The 19,490-nt window shown below is 27.7% G+C and overlaps 4 protein-coding genes across 7 annotated transcripts in view; 2 read left to right on the top strand and 2 right to left on the bottom strand.

The window, feature by feature from the left end:
* Positions 1 to 5,749, bottom strand: part of LOC132948296 (serine-protein kinase ATM) — a 40,134-nt gene extending 34,385 nt beyond the window's left edge. For both annotated transcript variants that reach the window (XM_061018714.1, XM_061018715.1), the window contains exons 1-3: positions 5,459 to 5,749; positions 2,795 to 2,950; positions 2,605 to 2,716 (exon numbers count right to left, since the gene is read on the bottom strand). In XM_061018714.1, coding sequence (XP_060874697.1) covers positions 2,605 to 2,716; positions 2,795 to 2,950; positions 5,459 to 5,545 — 355 coding nt within the window. In that variant the 5' untranslated portion in view covers positions 5,546 to 5,749. The remainder of the gene's footprint in view (positions 1 to 2,604; positions 2,717 to 2,794; positions 2,951 to 5,458) is intronic.
* Positions 1,507 to 2,658, top strand: LOC132948297 (large ribosomal subunit protein mL46). Its single transcript, XM_061018716.1, has one exon. The coding sequence runs from the start codon at positions 1,783 to 1,785 to the stop codon at positions 2,584 to 2,586; it is 804 nt and encodes a 267-aa protein (XP_060874699.1). The 5' UTR covers positions 1,507 to 1,782; the 3' UTR covers positions 2,587 to 2,658.
* Positions 5,750 to 6,661: 912 nt separating the features above from the next.
* On the top strand, positions 6,662 to 11,557 carry LOC132948041 (protein phosphatase 1 regulatory subunit 7-like). Of its 3 annotated transcripts, none has more exons than XM_061018301.1 (7): positions 6,662 to 6,896; positions 7,451 to 7,581; positions 7,660 to 7,784; positions 9,582 to 9,778; positions 9,846 to 10,008; positions 10,780 to 11,088; positions 11,157 to 11,557. In XM_061018301.1, exons 2-7 carry the CDS (start codon positions 7,560 to 7,562, stop codon positions 11,328 to 11,330), a joined length of 990 nt encoding a protein of 329 aa, XP_060874284.1. In that variant the 5' UTR covers positions 6,662 to 6,896; positions 7,451 to 7,559; the 3' UTR covers positions 11,331 to 11,557. The 3 variants fall into 3 exon arrangements, with proteins under 3 accessions (XP_060874284.1, XP_060874281.1, XP_060874283.1); XM_061018298.1 differs by having other exon boundaries at positions 6,663 to 7,052; XM_061018300.1 differs by lacking the exon at positions 6,662 to 6,896 and adding an exon at positions 7,084 to 7,264.
* On the bottom strand, positions 11,488 to 19,389 carry LOC132948039 (U3 small nucleolar RNA-associated protein 14 homolog A). The gene is made up of 8 exons (XM_061018296.1): positions 19,233 to 19,389; positions 19,042 to 19,159; positions 18,767 to 18,965; positions 16,888 to 17,127; positions 16,464 to 16,814; positions 13,972 to 15,101; positions 13,689 to 13,908; positions 11,488 to 11,745 (listed from the first exon to the last, which is right to left on the bottom strand). Exons 2-8 carry the CDS (start codon positions 19,149 to 19,151, stop codon positions 11,554 to 11,556), a joined length of 2,442 nt encoding a protein of 813 aa, XP_060874279.1. The 5' UTR covers positions 19,152 to 19,159; positions 19,233 to 19,389; the 3' UTR covers positions 11,488 to 11,553.
* Positions 19,390 to 19,490: the final 101 nt, after the last annotated feature.

Genomic DNA, 19,490 nt, shown 5'->3' with positions numbered 1-19,490 from the left:
GCTAATAGAAAATATTCAGTCAAAATGTCATGTACCTACGGTCATTTGTTTTAGAGTTACACCAAAAACCAAAATCAATTTTTTCGAAAACAGATTTTGCGTAAAAATTCTTGTTTTCCCTTAATTTTTGTTTTGTTTTTCATGTCGCTTTTGAAAACTACTGAGAAATTTTTACTTTTGACCCCCCAAAGTACCAACTAGATTCACTTTCCTATCAGAAAAGTTACTGTTGAAGAAAAATCCAAGCACTTTTACTATCCTAAAGGTGATGACAGAAACTAAAGAAAAAAAAAAACACATATCATTGTAAAATCAATACATAAATCTGAAATATTGATTAGAACAATCGTTATTTCATTTGTCAGGCCTTCGTGTTACATCATGTATATAATTCACTTTATTTGGTAAGAGAAGAGACCAAAAGTTGTATTAACCATATTGTAATAAATTAAAGATGCCAGAAACTAGAATTTTTATGTTTATATTTTGGGATATTTCCAGTAATTCATACTTAAAATAAGTGGGGAAAAAATTATAATTATACTGTAAGTATGACAAATTTATGTAAAATACATTAAATATAGTTATAAAAACGAATACTAAGTACAAAATAATATTTCGACCGGAATATATAAATTATTTGACTTCTGTATTATATATATATTTTTTTATATAAGATTTTAATATAGTCTGTGGTCATTTTAAAGAAATATAAAATTTTTTTTATATTTGTGGGTCATCTATTTTACATGTTATCTACTTATCCATGACTTAAAAGGGCCTTTTTTTACGATGTCCGGTAAAAATTAACAGACACTTAACCGGCCGAATTCTGCCGGTAATAAAATCTGTTATTAGTTAATTAGCGTTAAATCACGATTTAAGATATACATCATATTATACATTTAAATAAATCGTGTTTAAAATTTAATTCCCGGAAAAGGCCCTACAGGGCGGCCAACGTGAAAAAAATCGAAAATATCCCCCGACTTCTTGTGCAACACCACCACAAGTTGGTAACCGTCGTAACCGTCATATAACCAGTCGTATTGTTCTATGGTATAACCATTCTTACCATTTTTTCTTATCACTCAAGGGCACCCGAGATTCATTTTGGTAGACACTTTTCAAGTATGGGAATCATGGGTCGATGGGCAACCATACTATCTATAGCCGTGCTGGACAGACTACAGGACTGGACACGAGATGAATATTGTGGTTACTAAATGTAGTTCAACTGGCAGAGTTCGGGGGGGATATTTTCCTTTTAGCATTACTAGCACATATCATAGAAAGTATCTAGTTCTATAAGTATCCACTAGGACAGCAGCCTGCACTAGTAATGCAAAAGGAAAATATCCCCCCGAACACCGCCTGTTGTACTACATTTTTTCGCGGTCAACCCCCCACACCCTCCAACCATGTGACCAGTCCTCACACGGTCAATTTAATATTATCATTTATCAACTTTCAACTTATCAGTTATGAGCACGATTTAAGATATATATCTTAAATCGTGGTTATGTGTTATGAGTTATCACTGATTTTTTATAGAAACACTCAAACACCGTCCAGAGTCCAGACGGGCAGACTATAAGATTTTACTATTTTAGTCCGTGAAGAACTAACTAATAACACAACTACGGCTTATTCAGCTCATAACAGTTTAACTTTGTAATTCAATTATAAATGGCAATATTCATTATTTAATTATATGCATATATATTTTTAATACGACAATTTATTATCTACTTAGTGTCTATTTTAACAAAAATTAAAAAAATGAAGACAATTCATAATATGATTAAGTTCACAAACTTCTATAGCAGAATGCATTCAACAACGCAAGTGAAATGGGATATCATGGCTGGTTTATGCCTACAACGTAAACCAATTATAACTAAAGCATTAACTGATACAGAGGTAAATTTTCAAAATATTTTACAAGAAATTGAATTTGAAAAGAGTCTGAAATCAGATCACGAGCTTAGACATGAAAAAGATGTTAAAAGAATGGAAAAATTAAAAAATGGCAAGGTTATTGATTTTGATGATATGGATCAAGCATCAAATCAATCGGCGCAAGACTATGTAGATAAGAACAAAGAAGAACTTTTAAATTTTAAATTTGCTAATCATTCAACTGAGGCAGACACAATAAATGATACTAAATCATTAAAAAGAAAATTGGACGACAATTTGGTTTTAATTGTTAAACAAAAATTGGGCCATGAAGACTATTGGGTCTTACCACAAGCTTTGTGGAAAGATGGAGAAACATTAAGAGAAACATCCGAAAGAATATTAAAAGAATCATGTGGAAATAATATTAATGTTAGATTTTATGGCAACGCTCCATGTGGGTTTTATAAGTATAAGTATCCAAAACAAAAACGAGAACAATCTAATGTAGAAGGGGCAAAAATATTTTTTTTCAAAGCAAAACTTTTGGATGGAAACGTAGAAGAAAAGGGCATATGGACAGATTATGAATGGTCAACTGTTCAGGAACTCAACAAGAGACTTATTCAACCATACATGAAAAATGTTAAATTATTCTTGTCAAATTATAATGTAAACACTTAAATAATAAATTACTTTTACCTTTGTTAGCTTTATTGATAATATTTCTCAGCAAAATAGAACAGTTTTCAAAATTTGGTTGTTTGTAACTGTTACCTAATCTTTGCTTCTTTTTGTCTTCATAATCAACATCCTGGCAAAGAAAACATTATAACTAATGAATTTAATTGTTTTTATAGTAGTTTAAATTACCATTTTACTATTTACTAACCAGTATTAAACTTCTGTGATAATATTTAAGAAGACTAATCCACGTTACATGACCATTACTTTGAGATTGATTTAACTGTTGCAGACTACTGTTATTATTCAAAACTTCAACGACTTCATCATTCTCCAATAGGTGTTGAATTTCTTGTCGTTTTATCTATAAATATATTGTTTTTATAAGATGTTAAACAGTATTAAGAAAATACTAGTAATACCATAGACCTATAAACTAATGGACTGCGCCTCCCTCACCACCCAGCCATCACAGAGTGGCGCCAATATAGAGTGTGTGAGAAAGAACCATAGACCTATAAACTAAGAACGAAGAGAGAAAAGAGAGAAAGGGGGTAATCATAGACGTATACTGTATTTCCCCCACGTTCTCTTTTCGTACCCCTGACCTCTCTCTCTAAGCGCTGTCAAATAGTTTATAGGTCTATGAGTAATACTATGTGGTTGTACATTAATTAATAGCAAGTTGTAAATATTATATTTCTGTAATGAAGACTTCAATTTCTGGTTGAGAATGGGAAATTATAGTGCCCTAATATTTTGACAGCACCCCTAATCTTTTTTTTTTTAACATATTAGCATGCATGTTGAAATGTATTAACCTATTATTGTCTATATAATACTATAGTTATTGTATTTGTATAAAGGTACAATGGTTTTGATATTTTTGATTTTATTATACTTTCACGACAAATAAAATGTCCATGGTCTTTACGAAAATATACATGCATATTTTACCATGTCCCTAATAAGTTTCAGGTCGATCCTGGGCTTGACCGGGTCGCCCCGTGCGCACACCTATGAGATAGTAACTTATACATTTAATAAATTTACATTTTATTATCCCTAAAATACACACTTGACATACATTATATTAAGGGCCAGTTGTATCTTCGATTAAAGTTAACCGGACTTGAATTGACCGAATGTGCCTGGTTAAATATCTGTTATAAGCTGATTAAGTGTAATCGAAGTTGTACCGTAAACGGTACAACTGTCCCTAAGACTGGTATAAAAAATATTTCAATATAATTCATGCCCATATGCATAGTCAAGTATGTGTCCCATAAGTCATGTTAATTGTTAAACTATGCCTTATGTAACACATAAATATTAAATTGACTGCATAAGGACATCAGTAATGTATATTATATTTTGTACACTAAACCTAATTGTACCAATAAAGTCCTATAAAGTACAGTTGCTACAAGTACTATATTATAAATCACTATACACAAAAAAAAATATTGTTAAGATTATTATGTTTAGAAAAAGAGCTTTAATTAGTGGGTTGGGGCAAAGATACTTTCTACTAATAAAACTAATAAAAAGCATACCCTTTACATGTACTCCAAAAATAAAAGATATCAGTTAGGTTTTTATTATTATTTAATTTTGTATTTTTAAAATTAATATTAGTATAAGTATTATTAAGTATGGCAGTTGAGTTAGAATTATATTTATATATAAATTTAATGGGCCCGGTGCCAGTTTTTCAAATTTTCCGAAATTCAATTAAATTTGAAAATAAAATTTTAAATTGTAGTTGCCATTTCAATTATAATATTTTTCCACTAATCTACTACCCGATAGCTATTTAGGGAGGGGGGGTTGATAGGGTGTATTTTATAGAAAAAAAATGAATTCACGGGCAGAACTCTCAGGCTTTGTAGAATTGTCGGATTTTGATGACTATTTTTTTATCTGAAAGACGACTTCCTACAGCTAGGAAGAGCTTCCTCATAAAATTGTATTAAAAAATTTGTAAAAAATGCTTTTTATTTTGTATTTTTTTAGACATATTATAAAGTTTGAGAATAAAATATTAAAACACAGAGATCGATGCGGGCTGTAGAATATTTCCCTTTAGCAATTAAAAAAAAAATTATGAAATTTGGTTGATTCTACAAGGCGGTATCGTTATTCCCGTATATTTTTGAGGACAAAATGGCATCGGCACCGGGCGCTTTGACCATTTGTACATTTATTGATTTTCATTGTACATTATCGATTAATATATTTACTTTTAATTTTAATGAGCGATTTTAATAAACATTAAATAAAAAAAAAAACTTAATTTTTAGCCCAGGGCGAGGAGAATGGCCCTTAATGGGATGGAAACATCCTAGATTCAAATGGTACAGTGAATTGTTAAATTTAAAATAAAATAATAAAATTGTATCTATTTAAATTATTTATTTATTTTTAAAAATTAGTTTCTTTCACATAAACAGCTTTATAATGTTTAAAAATCAAGATAACTAATAAACTTTTTAGTTTTTATTTGGTCTTTATACCTATAACAGACATTAGATAAATAATATCCATATATAATCAAAGTATGAAACAGTTAATAATATATATGGAGGTTGATCTTCTGTTTTTGGATATTCTGTCTGTTTTAGCTTCTACAATTAGCTCCATAATTAGAAACAAAATGTAGAAACTAGAAGGTTACCCTACTCATTGATAAATATTAAACTCTAAACTGTTATTATGAACAATTATAATACATTTGTTAACATCTTCAACAATCTTTAAAAATTATTATATTATATATGGATTGTTTAGCCATGCATTAAATTAAATGGTAGAACAAATATGTATAGTACATATATTTTATAAATTATAATTATATATGTTATGGCATTACCTTTCTTTCTGTGATTTTTTGTGAGTCTAAACTTTGCAAACAATTATTTAAATCGCTGTTCAAATTACGTTTTTTATTATTATCCATGTCATAGAAAATATTCGTCAAATTATGATAATGAATTAAACACAACTAAAATATAATCCAAACAAAATACGAATATTAAATGACATTATAATTCATAATCGGTACATAGTCTGATGTTCATAATATACGGAATACGGATTCTATAAAATATATTAAAAGTAATAAACGACTAAGAACTTTCGAGTATTTCTATGAAGTAAGAGAACTGAGAAATAAATATAATAATATAGTAATAACTAATAAGATATCAGCTAACCGTTTATCAAAATTTAATTCTGGCGGCATTTTCTTTTTCTATAGTTTCAAACACCGTCGTGGTTTTAAACATAAACCTTATACCGCATAAGGTCTATGGTTGCAAATCATGACATGGTCGGCGGGGGTCAGGGTACAGCCACCAAAAGGTTCTTCGAACTGATCCAATGTTTTCAGCGCTACCGGTGGTTTTAGTTGGCTTCACCCACGGACTAAGATATCTTTGTTAATGATTGATCATTCAATCCAATTGGTCAGTTGTGTTGATTAGAACTAAGATTTTTCTAAACCCATATTGTCCGTTTTTTTTTAACAATGCGCATGTGTTTTATTGTAAAAAGAGCTAATTATAAAGATACACTATGACTAGTTAGGAAAAAACAGGAAAGTATCCAAAATGTAGTAAATAATAATAATAATTATGCAAACGAAACAGTTTACCTATTATTACTGTTTATATGTACATTTATTACGTAAATATAGAACATTAATATTTTTTTTGTAATTTATTCTTAAAGATAAATTTGCGCTGAATACGATGGTGTAATTTTAATTTAAATACCATTTTTAGAATTATAATTTTTTAAAGTTAATAAAGTCAATTATGTCCCTATCTAATACGGGTTAATTATACGCCAGCCTCGGATTTAACCGCCACGCAGACTGGTGGAGAAATTGGTGTGCTATGTTTTACCCATAGATAATATAAGAATGTTTAACGGGACGTTTTTTGTGGTAGAGTTTGTTCTAGTATGGTTTGGCCTCTGACCTTATCTCTAGTCTTCGTGGATATAGATAATAAACTTATTATCTGTGCTTTGGTCTCGTCATAGAAACTCGATCAGCCTGTAGTTCTCGTGTAGAGTAGTTACTATAATTGTCTATTAGAGTTACTCTATGTTCCATGATAAATTAACTATAAAATACTTTATCATGATTCTAGTCTTCATGGGATAAAATATATCAATTATCAATATCAAGAAAAATTTTAATAAATATGATAAATATTAAATATCGGAGGCCGGAACAGAATATTACTGATTAGCAGGATCCGCTATCCTTGACCAGAATTCATGTGCTCAAACTTTGAAACAACGTAAAATAAATAATAAAAATAAATATTAATAAATAAAAAAGACCGTGATAGAATCGATTATCGAGGGAGCACATAAAAAAACCGAACATATTGTGTTCAAACCTCATTTCACTCATTTCAGACGATTTTAGCCGTGGTCCTAATTTTTCATTATAGGTAGGTACCACACATGAACATTAAAACACATAGATACGACCACAGAAAAGAGATTTGGATAGAACTATCTTAAAACATAATCATGATTGATCCGATATTCTAAATTCCAATATCTGCTGAGTATCTAACGGTCTATACTGTATCTTTTTTACATACAATTATAATTAGTATTTAGTTTGTCATAAATGTTAGCATCAAAATTCAAAACATAGGTAATCATATAATTTTTGCTTATCCGTAGACCGTTTATTTACTTTTCTGAAGATCGTGATTATTAACTATTAAGTTTTACTGATTAGAATCCAATAATCCATAAAATTTAATAAATGTGTTTAGCATAGATTATAGACCTAGGTATAGGTAATTTATAGTCTAGTATATAGTTCTGTTGTTTTTAGTTGATTATTGGACCTTGAACATTCAGTTTTAACAATCTTAATTTTGATGTAAAAAAAATCCTGTTGAAGAAAAAGAATATTATTTGTTACCTATTAACGATTAAATAAAATGGACTCAATTGAAAATAAAGGTAAGATTTATTTAATAAATGTATTTATGTTAAAATATTGATGAAGTTGATTTGTCTAACTATTATGTATCAAACTAGGAGCTAATGGAAATGCAGGGACTTCAGAGGTTAAAAAAGAAGAAGGTAATGAAGGTATGGACGAAAATGGAGTAAAATATATAATATATGAAGAAAATAGTGTGGAAATTGATGAAAATGCTGAAGTAAATATTATTTTTATTAATTGATTCAGATTAAAAAACTTAATAGATACAATAGGTATTTAAAGTTTTATGATAAACCAAACGATGGTTATTAGGAAGGTAGATTGGTAGAATTCACTACCTATAAACATTATGTTATGTAGCTATGATTTGTAAATATTTTTTTGTCAGAATTTGAATGAGCTATTATTCATAACAATAATAATCTCATCTTTAATTTTACATTCAAATAACATTGAAAATATTCATATAAATCTTTAGAGGATTCTACACCCGCATTTTGTATCATATAGGGAAATGATTATTAATTTATTAGATTTAAGAAAACATCTACATGTTGCAATAATGTTGATGTTTTGAATTATGTACATGGTGCTACATTTTGCAATAGTTCTAACTTCAGACACTTATAAAAATTATTATTATTTACACTCAATTTTTATTTGAATTAAACTAATAGCAATTGATGAAAAAAACTTTGTAATACATTTTCAAGTTTTTAACCAAGTAAAAATGGATTGATAGATAATATAGAATTAAAGTGGAAATTAATAAAAAAGTTGAGCAATCCATAATATTTTTTTATGAGCATCTGAAATTAGAATTTATAAAAAATGTTCTATATACAATATTTAAGATTTTAAAATTTTATACAAGATTCCTCATGATATTTTATAAAATCAGTTAAAAAATATTAATTATACATAGGCACGCTTTTTTTATACGCATTTAAAGTTCAATTTTTATTGCTACTGATTGAAAATTTTATAATTTTAAAAATTAAAATGTACATGACATTAATACGCCCTATCATCCTGTATGGCTCAGAAACATGGGCACTAAGAAAGATAGAGGAAGTAAGATTAGGTTCTTTTGAAAGAAAAGTTCTAAGACGAAAATATGGACCATATCTTGACCCTCGAACTGGAGAATGGAAAATATGTATCAACGAGTAGCTTCAAAACATGTTCCAAAAACCATGCATATCAAGGGAAGTTGCAAAAAGAAGGTTAATGTGGGCTGGACATGCCTGGTGGAAAAAGGACACAATGATAAAAGTAGTAATTGAAGAGGAGCCGATAGGAAAAAGACCGGTAGACAGACCACGCCTTAGATGGGAAAATTGTGTGAAGAGAGACGTAAAAACAGTAGATCCTAGAGCAAACTGGAAGGAAGTAGCAGAAGACAGAGAGAGGTGGAGGAATATATGTACAGGCTGGTCTCAAAGGCCGGAAAACACCCCAAAAAAAAAAAAATTTTTATATAAAAATAGTAGGTACACCAAAAAATATTCTATTATGGAATATGAAATAATAAATGTGTTGTTATTTAAAAAAGTAACAAACTTAAAAATGTTAACCGTAAAAATTATAATTATTTACCTGTATGGAGTTATGTAAAAAAAAAATTTCTTCAAATATTTTAGTAAATTAATAAGTGCTTGATGTTAAAAATATCACTGTTCAATAGATGATAAGAATACTAGGGCAATCAGCTAATATTCATTTTTTGTAAACTAACCTTTTACAGTTTTGTGATCTGTATGAACCTATTATACTCTATTCAGAAGAAGTTTACAATGACACAGACTGGTTGTGGAAATACACGCACATTCAACCATTTGACACTATTCTTCACATAATTGATGTGTAAGCAAACAGAGTAGTCTTAGTCTGAATAGAGTATGAATATGTCTTGAAAATACAATTTTAATTTTTTTAATACTATATTTAATATTCCTGCAACTAATTTTCTAAAATTCTCAACTCATTGTTTAACTTATGTGTTCTTTTTCAGGAGTTAGATTTAAATCATCAAAGACTGGATAAACTTGAAAACTTTGAACACATGCTCAGCCTTCGTTCTTTATGTCTTCGTTGGAACCATATAAAGACAATTGAAAACATTCAAATGCTTGTTTCGCTTAATGAACTTGATTTGTATGATAATCAAATAACTAAAATTGAAAATCTGTCCAGTCTTATAAACTTAAAGTAAAGTATTTTAATTGTGCATTGTATAAACCAAATTATAATATAAATCTATATATTGTAATTTTAGAGTGCTTGATTTATCGTTTAACCGTATAAAAGAAATTGAAGGTCTTGAACATTTGATCAATTTAGAAAAATTGTATTTATCCAGTAATCGAATAACTAAAATTACTAATGTTAATCATTTGTTAAATCTACAAATGTTGGAATTGGGAGATAACAAAATTAAGGTACGTCTATAATTTTCAAAAAAATAAATTCTGTTATAAATATTGCTTATAGCTATCATTCATTTAATCTAATTTTTTTTGGTATACTTTGTAGTTTCTATTTATTTACCTTTGTGCTATATTTAAATCATATTAACATTTTGTAAATTATGAGTTAACATTATCTCTAAACTATGAAAAGTAATTTCAACATACTAGGTAACTAACATTTTCAAAATATATATTTACATGCCTTATATTATGTTATAAGCAGGGTTTGATATTTAATGCTTTTGAAGATTGTTTTGACTTGGTATAAAATCTAGCAATATTATGGAAATCCAAAATTTATGTTACATTGCTAGGATTTCAATTATAAAATTTGAGTGCTGTTTTTATTATTTCGGTGAATTTTACTAGTTTTTCTACTTTGATGCAATGCTATGCAATGGTAATTACTGATAAATTAAAGATAATTTAGTCTTGTAGACTAAGAAAAATATACTCGGCACAGTACACAAATACCTAGTGTTATATTATAATATTAGAGGAAATAAAATAGATGTTTTTGAGAAGAATTTTTTTTTGGTTCAAGGTTATAATTTTTAAAATTTCCGTTTTTTATCTTAATATTTTTAAATACTTCTTTGAGCGATAATTTTAGGTGCTTTAAGTTGTGAGTCTTAGTTATTAGTCATATTTTATACTAAACCATTTTCAAATTTGATTTTCAAAATTTAAAATTAATTTCTCCCATTTTTATGTTTTAATTTAAATTTATATAATTTACAGACAATTGAAAATATCGAATGTCTCACTGGTCTTACAGAATTATACTTTGGAAAAAATAAAGTTGATAAAATACAAAATTTAGACACATTGATTAACTTAAAAATATTAAGCTTACAAAATAATAGTTTGACTAAAATTGAAAATCTTAACAAGTTGATATCACTGGATGAATTGTATCTATCTGAAAATGGAATCACAGTAATTGAGAATCTTGAAGATAATATTAATCTTGGAACTCTAGATTTGTCTATGAATAAAATTTCTAAAATCGAAAATATAACTCATTTACAAAAGTTAACAGAACTTTGGGTAAGTATAAAAAAATCTTCAAAAATTTAACATTTATTAATGAAATGTATTTATGATTATTTATTTAGATCAATGACAACCAAATAAATGATTGGAATAGTGTTCAAATTTTGGAACATTTGAAGAAACTTGAAACAATATACTTGGAACATAATCCATTAATCAAAGACAGTGCTTATAGAAGGAAAATTAAATTAATTATGCCGTGGATTGCTCAAATTGATGCTACATTGGCTCGATAAATTATCCAAGTTGTTGAAAAGGCTTATTTAAATTAATGAAACTCACTCATAGCATTATACAATGTTATTAATATTATAGTTTTTTCTTAGTGTTAATAATTAATTTGTATAGTGTAATAAAGAGCATATATGATTGTGATTGAAGTATTATGTAAGATTATATTAAATTATATATAAGTATATTATATTATATTAAATAAAAATAAGATTTTCAAAATAAATATTAATCATTTAATTTAATTTTGACAACAGAATTTTCATCAATTGGATCAATAATTTGACCCATTTGAGTAACAACTGGGGGAGCAGTAAGTTTTTGAAAAACTGTCTCGGGTACCCATGTTCGTCCTACAGGTGCTTTGATTGTATCTTCATATTCTTCAATACCTTTAAATGGATATGGCAATTCAGAAACCTATAAAAAAATAACAATTATAATACAATTAGAATTTACAATTATTTTTCAAATTGATGATTAAATGTTTCATATCTCTATTTTTAAATTTAAAGTTCTATTTTAGATTCTGAGAGGAGCAATTAATGTATTGATTTACAATGTGTTTTTTTTAGTGTATGTCGGTACCTTCTGGAGCGGTAAAAATGTTGTTCTGGTAATAATTTGAGTCTAGTTGGTACTTTGGAAGGTTAAAAGTAAAACATTCCTTGTATTTTTCAAAATAATAGGGGGATTGAGAAAAATCCCAAAAATACAGTCACAACTTTTTTTTTATAAACGTTACAAGTTGTGTTTTTAACAAAGTTATTCAACATCACTAAAATATGTAGCTTTAATTTGAAATTGTAAAAAAGAAGATTATTCAATAGTTTTTATTACTGGAAATTAAAAAAAATTAAGCATACAGCCACATTTTTTTTTATGAATGATTGTAGTTCAAATTTTGATGACATTAATAGCATATGAAATTATGATTTTTTTGAAATTGCTTTTGTTTATTTTTCAAAAGTATTGAGTTCTATAGAACCTTGAAACATTCCTATTTCTAAAATTATAATTTTTTATACAGAATGTAATTTTTAAAATATTTAGATTAATTTCAAGCTACTATAAGGATTCTAAGATTTCAAATTATTTTAGATCTTTTTTAAAATGTTGATAACACATTTTAGGTTTAGTTAAAAACCTTCAAAATATAATTGAAAGTCCCACATAAGTTGTTCTTACAGAAACCTAAAAATCTCATAAATACAACTTCACCATGATCATATGCATTTGAAGTTCAAATTTAAACTAAATTGGATATTTAAATGGAAAATAATGATTTAGTTATTCTGTTGTAATACTAAAATATTATTTGTTGACTTCAAACTATTTTCCACTATGTATATTAATTATTTAATGTACACAATGCAATTTTCAAGATATTTAGAAAAATGTCAAGCTATTTATACCAAGAAACTATTCATAATGGTCTAACGACATTTTTATTTATGGTGACCCATTCAAAATTATTAGTAACCTCATGGTTGATAAACGCCTATCTACATTGGTATTGACTTAAGTCAATAACAGCTGGTAATATTCTAATAATTGTGATTTAATTTTAACAAAAATGTATCCAATCTTTCCTTATTACAATAAAAAAATTAGTAATACCAATATAAACATTAAATCTATGATCAAATATTTTTAGAAATATATGCTGCCAGACCATCTTCGTACAAAAATGTTTTACGTATTCAACATTTATTACTGAATTCAAATTTAACACATCCATTCTCAATGACTGAAGCCATGAAGACTAGAATAAGGAGACCAAACTTCGCTTCTGATAACGTCCCAAAATGAGTCGCACAATCAAACGGCCATATGCTATGCTGCGTACGCTAGGGTTGCTACATTAACCCGCGTAGTATAGGGATAATTCATTTTTTGGCTATTTTTGGAAAATATATGCATTATTTTGACCCTCTTTAGATTTTAAGTTTGAACGATTATGCATTTTTACATGTGCATAAGTTTTTATCTAATAAACATGTTATTCTTAAGAAACAAATTTGAGTGTAACGTTACATATACCGATATAAAACAATCGTTCAAGAAAACACACGTGTGTTTTGTATCGAATAGTGTTGGAATCAGACTTGCTGTGAACAAAAATATATAGGTATAAAATAACTAGATACAGTGTTAACCTATAAGCTATTGGACAGCGCTTAGAGAGAGAAGTCGGGAGTACGATATAGTGATTGAAAAAAGAAACAAATTATAGTAAAATTTATACAGTTCCTTATGCGGTGCTCCTTCACTACTTTATGATTTTTTTTTTTTGATATTATTAATAATATGCCCTCAACTAACTAGTTATACAATACAAAATAAGAAAAAATAAATCTTACTAAATGTGATTTAATAGAATCATCGGCACTCTCGTGAATAATAACTTTTTCTCGGTTGAAGTCTTTTCGTGGTGGTTTAGCTGGAGTTCTGAACATCCCCATGTTAGTTCTTTTCTTAAATGTTCGTTTCCTGATGTTAGGGCCAGCCCAACTGCCCCAACCGGGAAGTGCTGATTCTATTTTTGGCTTTGATTGCTCTTCCAGCTTTTTCTTTTCCTCCCTAAATATAAACCATTATATAAAAGATATATTAATGAACATAAATAGATTAAATAGTTATTACTTGAACTCATTAATGATATCATCATCAGCAAAAGCTTCTGCAATCAACTTTTCTTGTTCATTTTCTTCTTTATCATCTAAACGATCTTCTACCTGAGCCATTTCTTCGGTTTCCAAACTTATTTGAGTCACTTGTAAAAACTCTGTAGGATCTATATTTTGTACTTGTTTTGTAGGTTTTTCAACGATTTTAATAGCAGATCCTAGGTTGTTTTCAATATTGCTTGTATTATTTGTATCTAATGTTCTATTATTTTCATATAAAGGTTCATTAAATTCAGCTTTAATACGTTTATTATTCATTTTTAAATAATCACTCTTTAATTCTTCATTTCTACGTTTAGCAATATCTGTTTTGAAAGGTTGTTTAACTTTAGTTTTGTTGAGATTAAACAATTTCTCATTAATTTTATTTTTTAATTCAGTTTCAACAGTTTTAAATGCGTTTTCAACATCTTTGTGTACTTTTTTTTTGTTTAAAATATTATCATTAATATTATCTGACGATACATACCAAGTTCCAGCAACTGTATTGATTACATTAATATTATTATTTTTCTTATTGCACAAAGCCGTAGAGTTAATTTTAATATTTGTATCAATTTCATTAATTTTAGTTTCTGACTTAATAGTATCATTGGAAAAATGAACTTTCTTTTTTTTAGGAGAAACAATTTTTAGAACTTCAACAAAACTCTCCTCCTCGTCGAATATAGAAAGATCTTGAACTGTAATATTTTTAACCTTATTTTTCTTCTTCTTTTTAGTTTTATCTATAGGTATTGCTATTTTATCATGTTTTACCTCATTTACATTACTTTCTTTAGATTCAGATTCAGATTTAGTTTCTTCATTTTTGTTATTTTTGTAATTTAATTTATTGTTTATATATTGATCATGGATGTCTTTTGTTTCACAATTATTTTGAACAAAATTGTTATAACCAACCATAAAATCTTTGAATTCCTTTCGTTCGGCAAGCCAAGGATTATCAGGATCAACCACTTGTTCAGAAATTTCAATTTGTTCTTCATCAGAACTATCAGAATCATTTGTTTCGTTCAATGATGGTTGTACTTTTTGAGTTAACTCTTTACTTTTTCGTAACTGTTCTGCCAAAGCTATCCGGCTCTATAAAAAAAACGTATAATAATGATGGTTAATAAGTATTTAGGGCTTTAGAGTATATATTTTATCGTAATAATATAAAATGTACCAATCAACTTAAGTTATCTGAAAATTTATTATTCACTTTACTGGTATGTATAGGTATGTAGAATATTTATGGCTGTCTACCTCTATTTCGTGTAAATATAAGGATAGAATGCGGTTTACATATTTTTTATGATTTTTTATAGTTGAAACACATTTTATATATATATATAAAATGTGTTAATGTTGTAAATTCAATGGTATTATAGGTAACACTAGTAAGTTATTTTAGTTTTATTATATTATAGTGAGTTACTCCTACAAGTATAATAGTATTTTATAATTGATATTTTAAATGCTTGTAAAAGAATTTTATATCATATTTTTGAATGAAGAATCTAAAGTTATTATTATAGCACGGATTTTTAAGCACTAAGTGTCAAAATATAAATATGTCATATAATATGGATGATTATCAAAATATGCAACCAAAAAATAAAAATAAAATAAAATATGGTAAGGTACTTAAATAGGTAAAATAAGGTACTCTTTACATAAATAAACACTAATATAAAAAAAAATGCTATTGGCTTCAAACCATTAGAATTCGTAAAGATTACTGACAAAAATCCAGAAAATTTGAAAAGGAAAAAATATACAATTGCATAAAAATCTGCGCTCTAGTGATTATTTATAAATGATAACTAAATAAAAATGTAAATATTTTTGTTTTTAATTTTTAAAACCATAACAATATTTTTATATATATTCAATATTTGTATGTAGTTAAATTTGTACAAACTATAATTGTATTAATATTATGGTATTAGGTTAGGTAGTAGGATTGCAGTTAATTAAACAAACAGTAGTTCCGAAATTAAAATAAAACCCTGCAAAAGAGAATGAATAGATATCAGTTTTGAAAATTCTTATATTTATATTCTAGGATATATTAAAAATGTAGTAGCTTATACTACAGTCGTACATAGCTTGGAAACAAACCTAACATTTGTGTGGAATGATTATATTTTATAATATGTTAAATATACCAGTCTTCTATACTTTAATATTTTAACAACTCTATGCTGTATATTAATAGAGATTTTTTGGCAGTGGCATATTGTTGGAAACAAAAGCTGATTATAGAACTTATTTATTGAGGGATTTGGATAAAATTATGCCACCTCCTAAGATTACTTTTATATGAGACAAAGTATAATATATAGAAAAATCATTTACTAAAAAAATAATAATAATAATACTAAACGTCATACTATTAATTATTAGGAAATACTACTTCTAATCTCAATTAGATTAAAATTGTAAATGTTCATTACTTACATCTTTATCATATTTGGCCCGTACAACATGGTTCCGTGCCCACTGTCCAGTAGATTTATGTCTTAAGCTAGCACGTTCTTCAGCTCTTGTCTTTTCAATAACATTTAGTTTTTCTAATGCAGCAACCGGATCTGTATCTTGTAATTTTTCAAATTCTTTGATTTGCTCTTTTGTCTTTTCCTTTCTTAATAATCTATGATATTTTTTGCTTTTAATTTTATTTTGTCTATGAGCTTTAGCATGTCTATATGATTCTTTAGCCCGAAAATTAGCCATACTTTTACGTTTTTCTAATAACTCTTTTAGTGTCAATGGATACTTTTCTTTTTCTTTTTCTATCCAAGACATTTTCTAAAAATTAAAATAAATAAATTTAGATGATTAATAATTAATTACTGTATTGGAAATTAAATGAAATAATTACTAAATCTTTTTGTTTTTGTTGAACAATTTTACTAGATTGTAATACAGCGGAGATTTTTTTTTGTAATTCTGTAGGGTGAGAAAAACCATGGGTAAAATCAACCATACGATTATCAAAAACTTCAACTTCGCTACTTCTTAAAGGAAATCTTAACTGATCTGCAGACTTATTTTTTTCAACAACAGCAGACCATCTGCTTATGTGTTTTTTGAAATTATCATAAGCAACTGCTCTTTTTATCTGTAATAAAAACAATAATTAATATATTTATTTATTCTTTCAATTACTTAATAAGTTTAAAAATATTAAAGATTTGAATTTGGCAGGTTTACTGTAACGCCAATATTTTTTTTCATTAAAATAACATTTAAAAACCATTAAGTATTTTATTAGTTTTTATTCTGTTTATGGCATGTAAGAGAGGACATAGATATTTTCAATTAAATGATTCATGCGTGCAGTGGCCCATCTGGGGACACTTTTAAACTGTGTCTCCCCATAAGATAAATAAACACTACCTATTAAGGGAATTCGATACCCGTGATTTTCTGTTTTTGTCTAACACACTTGCGACATAGTATTTTAGACGTGTTTTTGCCAAACATTCCAATTGATCTATTGAAGCGATAAGAATTCTGAAAACAGATTTGAATTTGTCGTCAAGTCTACTTTTAATCGACTTGCCCACATTATTGATATTATCCCCTTAAATTCCAGAAAACGTCATATTAAAAAAGAGTATTTAAACATTTTTGTATTTCAATTTTTGGAGAAGCTAAAATCAAAAAATAAAAATTGTGGGAAAGTCAATTTCAAGTGGACTTGACGACAAATTCAAATCTGTTTTCAGAATTCTTATCACTTCATTATATCAATTGATATGTTTGGCCAAGAATCCGTCTAAAATCCTATGTCGTGCGTGTGTTAGACAAAAACAGAAAATCACGGTATGGAATCCCCTTAAGAAATACCTACTACCTACTTACTAATAAATAATAAACTATTAAAAAAACAATTCATAGGAATATTTTTATTGAATTGAGAACCGACAGACATACAAAAAATACGCACAATGCATTTTAAATTATCCACACACATCGGCAGTTTATACTAGACTAATTAAAGCTCCCGTCCGCAGCAGCACCTCAAGCGTTATCACGGAACAAAAGCCACGCCCATACGCACAACTTGGCCACCGAGTTATCATCTCATTTTGAATGGACTATAGAAAGTATTGAAACAGGGTCTATTAATTCATAGTCATCTCATCACTGTACGCTGCGTGTCTTCTACCCATATACCACCACTGCATACATGTGTATTCATAACATATTTGAACACTGCATCAGAACATTGCAGTACAAAATTTTAATTATTTGTTCTTAGTTTAAGGGGCATAGACCTATAGACTAATGGATAGCGCTTAGAGAGAGAAGTCAGAGGTACGATAAAGAGTGATCAAGAAAAGAAACAAAGTAGTAAAATTTATACAGTTCCTTATGCGGGCTCCTTCACTACTTTTTGTTCTGTCTCTCAATATGGTTATATGATCACCTAGCATTGATGGCAGGGCGGAGTGGAATTCAATTTCCATTAGCTTAGAGGTCTAAGTGCATGTGTATGTTTTACATACACGACACAGAGGCCAAGTTAGAGATAAAACCCTGATAAATCTGCAAAATGTATGTAAAATTATTACAATCTTTAAGCTAGGTTAAACTGTTAATTTCTGGTTTTCACGTTTGTACTTTGTAATCGTCCATTAACACTAGATACAATTCAAATATTATTAAAAAGGGTAGGTATTCAGTTTAATAGTATTGGATAGTTTAACATAGGTATATTGATAAATATTAATATTAGGATATGAAATGATTACTTTATCAGCGTGAACTTTATCCAATGGTTTCTGCAATAGTTTTTTTGTTGATTTAGCAACTTGAATTTTTTGTCTTATTTGTGGTGCTTTTTTTTTTAATGCATTTGTTAAATCATCAACATTTGTTGTTTGTTGTCCACTTGACAAATGAAATTCAGAAACTTGTAAACTTGGTTCATTTCGAGTAGTTGGCTGGATTCTTAAATAAAATTAAAAATAGATTTCCGTACTTAATTTAAATTTATTAATTTTTATAGATTTTATAAATTACATACTTTCGTTTAGTCTTTGATGTAATTGTCTGTAACAATTTTCTATGCTTCTCATATGAAACATCATCCATGTCTTCATCTGCATCTTCATTTTTGGCTAGTGAGCTAACCATATTGAAATCTAATAAAAATTTAAAAATTAAATGTATTAAACCATGAAGTCCGCAATTTTTTTTCTATGGCACCTTTAATACCTTTTTTTCTTCACAGGACAATCTGTATTCTTCTATTACTAAAGGTAGTAAGTATTCTACTCTACGCAAGAGAATAAGAGACACGTGATGATCATTCAGCCATTGAGTTATTCCGTGATAGTGGAATTGTGGATGGATGGGCCATAGAGTAATATCAACTAACCACTAATATCCACTTTATCAATATTTACATTAGAAAATAAATTGATAATACATATTTTTAGAGATTATAGGAAATAATATGTAATATTAATGTTA

This window comes from Metopolophium dirhodum, chromosome 7 (genome assembly GCF_019925205.1).
Source record: "Metopolophium dirhodum isolate CAU chromosome 7, ASM1992520v1, whole genome shotgun sequence".
Classification (NCBI taxonomy): domain Eukaryota; kingdom Metazoa; phylum Arthropoda; class Insecta; order Hemiptera; family Aphididae; genus Metopolophium; species Metopolophium dirhodum.
This window is presented reverse-complemented; position numbering and strand designations above follow the sequence as displayed.

What these genes read in the sequence shown, in the direction of transcription:
- LOC132948041 (XM_061018301.1), top strand. Translation starts at nt 7,560, where the DNA reads ATGGACTCAATTGAAAATAAAG. An exon ending in GGACTCAATTGAAAATAAAG is followed by an intron (nt 7,582 to 7,659) that starts GTAAGATTTATT and finishes GTATCAAACTAG; the next exon opens with GAGCTAATGGAAATGCAGGG. An exon ending in TGGGAGATAACAAAATTAAG is followed by an intron (nt 10,009 to 10,779) that starts GTACGTCTATAA and finishes TATAATTTACAG; the next exon opens with ACAATTGAAAATATCGAATG.
- LOC132948039 (XM_061018296.1), bottom strand. Translation starts at nt 19,151, where the DNA reads ATGGTTAGCTCACTAGCCAAAAATGAAGATGCAGATGAAGACATGGAT. An exon ending in ATAAAGTTCACGCTGATAAA is followed by an intron (nt 17,128 to 18,766) that starts GTAATCATTTCA and finishes TTTTTATTACAG; the next exon opens with ATAAAAAGAGCAGTTGCTTA. An exon ending in GATATCATTAATGAGTTCAA is followed by an intron (nt 13,909 to 13,971) that starts GTAATAACTATT and finishes GTTTATATTTAG; the next exon opens with GGAGGAAAAGAAAAAGCTGG.
- LOC132948297 (XM_061018716.1), top strand. Translation starts at nt 1,783, where the DNA reads ATGAAGACAATTCATAATATGATTAAGTTCACAAACTTCTATAGCAGA.